The 7,926-nt window shown below is 40.6% G+C and overlaps 1 protein-coding gene across 1 annotated transcript; it reads left to right on the plus strand.

Moving 5' to 3' along the window:
* The first annotated feature begins 423 nt into the window (after positions 1 to 423).
* LOC106298434 (ras-related protein RABG3d) lies at positions 424 to 2,193 on the plus strand. The gene is made up of 7 exons (XM_013734560.1): positions 424 to 595; positions 735 to 761; positions 851 to 950; positions 1,324 to 1,470; positions 1,544 to 1,624; positions 1,697 to 1,842; positions 1,924 to 2,193. Exons 1-7 carry the CDS (start codon positions 543 to 545, stop codon positions 1,988 to 1,990), a joined length of 621 nt encoding a protein of 206 aa, XP_013590014.1. The 5' UTR covers positions 424 to 542; the 3' UTR covers positions 1,991 to 2,193.
* The last annotated feature ends 5,733 nt before the right edge of the window (positions 2,194 to 7,926 follow it).

A 7,926-nucleotide genomic window follows, 5' to 3' on the forward strand; every position in this document is an offset into this window, starting at 1 on the left:
TTAATATAATTTATGTAATCTCAACAGTACAAGTAACAAATTAAAAATACAAACAAACAATAAGTCATCTCAGTGACACAACAAGCAACACCACAAACTATATCAATTATATTACTAGCACAGTTTAGTCTTTCATGAGTGGAGAACAGTGCATACACAGTTCATTATCACAACTCTAACCTTATAACAATAAAAAACTTGAAAAACAATGATTAACCCAAAACGCAAAATTCACAGCTACAATAACCCTAACAAATATCGAGATGAAACAATAACTATGTCCACAACTCTGCGTTTGCGCGGAGACAATGCCTCTGGTATTAATAAAGAAAGAGTTTTAGTAGTGATGAGTAATCGAAGTAGGGGCATATGTGGAAATGAATTAAAATAGTGTCGTTTCCTTTCTTGCTGTTATAATATGCGAAAGCGAAATTACCTTTGCCTCTTTCTGTTATATTAGAGAGAAACAAGAGGGAGACACTTTCTTCGCCGGTAACAAAAAATAATATCGTAAAAGCTCATCAACCTCCCTTCCGTCGTCAATGTCTTCTCGCAGGAGAGTTCTTCTTAAGGTTATCATCCTCGGCGATAGCGGGTAACTTTCTCTTCTCTTCGATTTTGTTTTCTTCGTTATTAAAGAAACGATTTGATGTGATTTTGATTTTTTCCATCGATAAAAGAGATTCTGAAGGCTTTGATTTTTCTTTTTTGTTGTTGTTGTTGTTGTTGTTCAGGGTTGGGAAGACATCGTTGATGAATCAGTACGTTTCTAAAACCAACCAAACACAGATCTATAACTTTTGATATAAATTATGTTTTAATATGAAATTCGATTTTGGTTGGTTACTAGGTTTGTGAATCGCAAGTTTAGTAATCAGTACAAAGCTACGATTGGAGCTGATTTCTTGACTAAAGAGGTTCAAATTGATGACCGCATCTTCACTTTACAGGTATAATCAATGAATCTATTGCTTTTTTTTTTTAATATGAATCGTCAACATTTATTGCTTATATTATTATATAGTTTTAAATTTATGATTCTCCTAAACATGTTGTGATTTCTTGAAGTTTTCTTTTATAAAGTAGAAACAAGTTCAATTCTTTGTAACAATTTGATTCACCTCCTACTGTGTGTTTCTTATCGATCTGAGTTGATTATAAATTTCAAATCTTGTAACAATTTGTTTCACCTAGCTACTGTGTGTTACTTATGAAAATACAGTAACGATTTGAATGAAGTTCAAATCTTTGTAACAATTTTCCATGTGTTTTCTTGTAAAAATAGAAATGTTTCATGTATGTAAATCTATTGAATCCATATAGATTTGGGATACTGCTGGGCAAGAAAGGTTCCAAAGCTTGGGAGTTGCGTTCTACAGAGGAGCTGACTGTTGTGTTCTTGTGTACGATGTCAATGTTATGAAATCTTTCGAGAATCTTAATAACTGGAGGGAAGAGTTCTTGATTCAGGTAACATATCCTTCTACAGTTTGTTTGCTTCCAAATGTTTTCATCGTCTTCATTCATGGTGTCCATTGTATAGGCTGGTCCATCAGATCCTGACAACTTCCCGTTTGTCGTCTTGGGGAACAAGACCGATGTTGATGGTGGCAAAAGCCGAGTGGTTAGTGTGTTTCTGTCTCCTTGTGTTCTAGAAAGTTTGGTCATGTGCTTAAAGTCATCCCCTTATTGTTAGGTTTCTGAGAAGAAAGCAAAAGCTTGGTGTGCATCTAAAGGAAACATTCCTTACTTTGAGACATCTGCGAAAGAAGGATTCAACGTAGACGCGGCTTTTGAGTGCATCACCAAAAATGCCTTCAAGAATGAACCTGAAGAAGAACCGTAAGTATATATAACTGTTGTTTGTCAAGATTTGCATTACTTCATGTTGATTCTAACTGTCGTCTCCTTATTATCCTCTAGGTACCTACCCGACACCATTGATGTTGCTGGAGGTCAGCAACACAGATCAACAGGGTGTGAGTGCTAATCAAGCAGAAAGTTTCTTTCAGTTCATTTGAATTATTACAGATTCTAACGAATTATTATTAGACCATTTTCTTTTGGGTTCCATACAATATTTTCAATCATGTAGTGTCACAAAATTATCATATGTGAATGTTTCTTATTGTCTACATTTCCTCAAACTTGACTACAATTCCTTTTTTTAACAGAGACATCCTTCGGTTTTAACTTTTCGGGTACTCAATTTTAGTTGATAGCTAACTGCAAAACAAAACGGGTACGATAAAGAATTGTTAGCATTACACAGAAAGCTTACCAATTCTACCTTCAAAATTATGTAACCATGACCAATGGAAGCAGCTTACTACATGCATACTCCATAGCATGTGACTAATGACCCTTGACTTGCTTGTCCAAGGAAACTCAGTCTGATAAGTATAAGCGATCATACTTTAGGCAACGGTTGAAGAATCAGCTGAGAAGAGTGATGAGGAAGGTTTAATTGAAGAGGTTGAGCTGACAAGTAACGGGAATGTGCAAGAGACTCAAAAGGAAGCAGAGGCTTTGCATTTAGAGCCAGTTAGCTGAAGTGGAGCTGAGTACTGAGAAGTATAAATAAGAGAGGAGAGTGTTTAGATTCTTTTTATGCTTTGTATGTTGTATCAGACGCTATGAGTCTTTTAGCGATCGTGATGAGATGGTAGATGGTGATCGATATCGTGATGAGGTAGAGATCAACATCTGAACTTGCAAAACTATTTCCATTTCTAATAAACGAGTACTTCTCTTTACAAATCTTTGAGTTACAAAAGTCTATCATTGGTGCGGTGAAACGGTTCGATCTTCTTAAGCGACGATGTCTTCAGCGACGAAATCCGGTTATTCCGATGCCTCGACGGACCTCACGACGAAGATTCAAGGTCAGTTAACATTTCTGATGGGAGCGTATGACAGATTATCCACAGATGCGGCGATTAAGGATAAGAGATTCAATTCGTTGGCATCAAAAGTCGAATCGATGGATACGAAGATGGATTCGAAGCTATCAGCTATGGAGTCGAAACTTGATGCGAAGCTCGATTCGGTGCTTAAGGCGTTGGGGAAGCAACCATTTTTCGATTCTTCACCGGTTCAAACTCCGGTTAGGGATCCAGTGCTTTCATCGTCTCAATCGCAGGTGCGAGGTTCTCACTTCGAGCAATTTAGGGAACATTCTCCGCCAGTGTATCGAGATGAACAATTGAATCTGGATAATCGAGAGAACATGTTGAAGAAAATAGAGATGCCATACTGTGATGGTACTCGCGTTTCAGAGTGGATAGTTGATGTTAAGTATTTTTATGAATTGGGGAGGTATGATGAGGAATCTAGAGGGGATTTGAAGAAGTGGTATGCGTGGGTGATGTGCCGAGGAGGATTTGGTAGTTGGCATGATTTTAAATAGAGGATGTTTGTGCGTTTCTGTAAGTCTATTGAGGATGAACCTAGCACGAGACTTTTTTCGCTCAGACATACGGGTTCGGTGGCTGAGTATGTATCTGAGTTTGAGGATCTATCTTCTCAGGTGCCGGGATTGGAGGATCATTACTTGGAAATGATATTTTACATTGGGTTGAATCAGGAGATGAAAGAGGTGATTCGTTTGAAGGAGCCGCAGGGTCTTTCCAATTACATTGCTGCTGTGTTGAAGATGGAGTCTAGCACTTTCTGTCGAGTGTTGGGAGATGCACCAAAGGATACTTTGAAACAAATCAAGCCAGTGATTAACAACAACGTTCGTTCGGGAGGGTACTTTACCAATAATCAAAAGGCTGTAGCGTGGGATTCAAAGCCACATAAGGAGAATATTCCTCCACCTAAGTGTGGGGAGAAATGGTCTAAGTCACATGAAGCAGTTTGCCCGAAGAGATAATTCCGTGTGATAACGGTGTTGAATGGTTTCGAAGTAGAGTTGGTGGAAGAAGAAACAAGGGAGGAGATGTATGACACAATCTTGTTTCCGGAGCTGAAGACGTTATCCTTATGTGCTTATTTGCGAATTGATTCTCCAAAAACAATGAAGCTAATAGGCAAGTTTGCGGGGAGTGATGTGATTGTGATGTTGGATAGTGGGGCTTCCCATAACTTCCTTGCTCCAGCGGTGGTTCACATGTTACGTTTGCAGGTGTGTGAGGATAATGGTTTGGATGTGCTATTGGGGAATGGAGTGATTGTGAAGGGTTTGGGAGTGTGCCCAAGAGTTTCTTTCCAGCTTAATAACACCAGTTTTATTTCGGATTTTATCTCGTTGGAGTTGGGATCAGTCGATGTTATTTTGGAAGTGCAATGGCTGGAGACTTTGGGTAAATGTGAGATGGATTGGAAGGAGCAAGAGCTTTCGTTTGTATATCAAAGGAGTAAAGTGACATTGTGTGGTGATAGAAGTTTACATAAGCCTCACTTGTCATTCAAGTCTGTACAAGCTGCGGTTGAAAGAAGTGTCGAGGATAGTAATGAGTTGTTGCAGACTACTGAGGGATCTCCTGTTGGGGCGGTATGTGATATAGCTATTACGGAATTACTGAAAGATTGGGAGATGGTGTTTGCTTTACCGCAAGGCTTACCACCATTTCGAGGTAGTGAGCATTCTATTCAGTTACTGTCGGGTGTGACATCTGTTTTTGTGCGCCCTTACCGCTACCCGCATGCTACTAAGATTGTGATGGAGCAGATGGTTTTGGAGATGTTACAGTCAGAAATTATACGAGAGAGTACCAGCCCTTTCTCTAGCCCTGTTCTACTTGTGAAGAAGAAAGATGGCAGTAAGCGTTTATGTGTGGACTATCAAGCGCTTAATAGAGTCACAGTCTTGGATAAATTCCCTTTTCCGGTGATATATCAATTGTTGGATGAAGTCCATGGTGCTAAATTGTTTTCTAAATTGGACCTTCGATCGGGTTATCACCAAATCAGGATGAGTGAAGAAGATATCTCTAAGACTGCATTTCGTACGGTGGAGGGTCACTACGAATTCTTAGTGATGCCTTTTGGGCTCACTAATGCGCCAGCAACATTCCAGGCATTGATGAACAAGTTATTCAAGCCGTTTCTGCAAAAATTTGTTCTAGTGTTCTTTGATGATGTCTTGGTTTACAACGAGTCTGTGGAGCAACACGTTCAACATCTTCAAGCGGTGTTACAAGTATTCCACGAGAATCAGCTTTTCGCTAATAAGAAGAAGTGTGTGATGGGGATGGACCGGGTGGAGTATCTGGGTCACATCATTTCTACGGAGGGCGTTTCAACTGATGTAGCTAAGACTGATGCGATGCGTCGATCGCCTACACCTAAGAATGTGAAACAGTTGCATGGGTTCTTAGGCTTGACGGGCTATTACAGACGGTTCGTGCGTCACTCTTGTATCATTGCTAGGCCACTAACAAGTTTATTGAAGAAGGACCAATATGAGTGGACTCAGGTGGCTCAGTTAGCTTTGGAGAAATAGAAGGATGTGATGTGTTCACCCCCAGTGTTAGCGTTACCTGACTTTGAGAAGCAGTTTGTTGTCGAAACTGATGCTTCGGGAGTTGGATTGGGAGCTGTCCTGATGCAGGATAAGAGGCCTATCGCATTCTTCAGTCATGCATTGACGGCTAGGGAGAAATTGAAACCCACGTATGAACGAGAGTTGTTGGCGGTGGTGATGGCTGTAAGGAAGTGGAGGCATTATCTGTTGGGACGAAAGTTTATAGTCCATACTGACCAGCGCAGTTTGAAATTTTTACTGGAGCAGAAGGAAGTCAATATGGAGTATCAACGTTGGTTAGTCCACTTGTTGGGTTTTGATTTTGACATTTTCTACAAGCCGGGTTGTGAGAATAAAGCTGCTGATGGCTTATCTAGAAGTATGTGTGGGTTGGAGGTGTCAGGGAGTACTTTGTTGTTGTCATTGACTACTCCCTCTGTTTTACAACTTCAAGATCTGTACAGAGAGATTGATGCTGATCCTACGATTCATGGTATTATTCGGATGTTACAAGATGGTTCTTTTGTGAATCCAAATTATCACATATTGGATGGTCGTTTGTGGTATAAGAAGCGTTTGATGGTGCCCAAGAACTCTGCCTTTATTGCAGTAATCTTACATGAGGCTCATGATGGTGTGGAGGGTGGGCAATCTAGAGTTCTTAAGACACTAAAGAGGGTTCAGCGTTCGTTTTATTGGGAAGGAATCACTCGTTCTATTCAGCAGTATGTTCAAGAGTTCCTGAGTTCATTTTGGAAAGAGGCTTTTCGCTTGGGGGGTACTCAACTCAAGTACAACACTGCCTTTCATCCTCAAACTAATGGGCAGTCTGAAGTGTTGAATCGCTATCTTGAAACCTATCTCAGGTGCTTTGCTTCCTCTCATCTTCGAACATGGTATAAGTTTCTTCCGTGGGCCGAGTTCTGGTAGAATACATCGTTTCATTCTGCGTTGAAAATGACTCCTTTTCAAGTGGTTTACAGCCGAGAAGCTCCTGCAGTAGTGAAGTTTGAGGAGGGGTCTACGGGTAACTTTGATTTGGAGACTTCTTTACGTGAACGTGATCGTGCTCTATTATTGATTAAACAGAATTTGGCCAGAGCTCAAGATATTATGAAGAAGACAGCTGATAAGCATCGTCGTGATGTGTCATTTTAAGTGGGCGCATTGGTGTATTTGAAGCTTCGTCCCTATCGTCAGCAGTCGGTTTCTCACCGAGTCTGTCAGAAGTTAGCAGCTAAGTACTTTGGGCCGTATCGTGTGCTTGCGCGCATTGGCAATGCTGCTTACAAGCTTGATCTACCGGCGGGTTCGCGTATACATCCAGTATTTCATTGTTCTCATCCGGTGGATTTGGTTGGCGAAGTGGAGGGTGAGCCTGAGCCATTGGAGGTCTTGGCTACGCTTTATGATGATGCTGGATACTTGGAGTTATTGGTGAGTTGGGTGGGAAAACCATCACATGAGAACTCTTGGATTGCTTTTCGTTCTTTTGAGAAGGATTTTTCATACTTCAAGCTTGAGGACAAGCTTGGTTTCAAAGGGAGGAGTATTGATAAGTATAAGCGATCATACTTTAGGCAACGGTTGAAGAAATTAGCTGAGAAGAGTGATGAGGAAGGTTTAATTGAAGAGGGTGAGCTGGCAAGTAACAAGAATGTGCAAGAGACTCGGAAGGAAGCAGAGGCTTTGCAGTTAGAGCCAGTCAGCTGAAGTGGAGCTGAGTAATGAGAAGTATAAATAAGAGAGGAGAGTGTTTAGATTCTTTTTATGCTTTGTATGTTGTATCAGACGCTATGAGTCTTTTAGCGATCGTGATGAGATGGTAGATAGTGATCGATATCGTGATGAGATAGAGATCAACATCTGAACATGCAAAGCTATTTCCATTTCTAATAAACAAGTACTTCTCTTTACAAATCTTTGAGTTACAAAAGTCTATCACAGTCACATTTCCTTTCACGAATGTTATAATCATCGCTCCTCCAATAACATGGTTCCTACCAGCTTTGCCTTGCTGTGACGCCTTTTGATATTCACAGTGTCTTTCAAGAAAGGACTAGAAACCGAGTTACTAAATTTCATTAATACAATCACTACAAGAAAACAGCGATATTCTGACGGACATTCCGACGGAAAATGAAATCCTCGGAATATACCGAGGAATTTCCTCGGAATATACCGACGGAATTCCGAGGAAACTACAGTCCGTCGGAATATTCCGAGGAAATTCCGAGGAAAACTCTGTTCCTCGGAAAAAACCGATGAATTCCGAGGAAATATTATAGCCGTTGGAGAGCCGTTGGGGGATTTTACAAAATTCCGAGGAAATTCCGACGAACTAGTTTTGTCCGTCGGAATTCCGTCGGAATTTCCTCGGTATGTCGGCAGGATTTAAACTATAAATACAAGCACTCCTCTTCCTCTTCATTCACTTCATATCTTCATCCTCCCTC

This window comes from Brassica oleracea, chromosome C6, assembly GCF_000695525.1.
Source record: "Brassica oleracea var. oleracea cultivar TO1000 chromosome C6, BOL, whole genome shotgun sequence".
Taxonomy (NCBI): Eukaryota; Viridiplantae; Streptophyta; class Magnoliopsida; order Brassicales; family Brassicaceae; genus Brassica; species Brassica oleracea.

Coding starts and splice junctions, on each gene's coding strand:
- LOC106298434 (XM_013734560.1), top strand. CDS start 543: ATGTCTTCTCGCAGGAGAGTTCTTCTTAAGGTTATCATCCTCGGCGAT. Junction 596..734: donor ATCATCCTCGGCGATAGCGG/GTAACTTTCTCT, acceptor GTTGTTGTTCAG/GGTTGGGAAGACATCGTTGA. Junction 762..850: donor AAGACATCGTTGATGAATCA/GTACGTTTCTAA, acceptor GTTGGTTACTAG/GTTTGTGAATCGCAAGTTTA.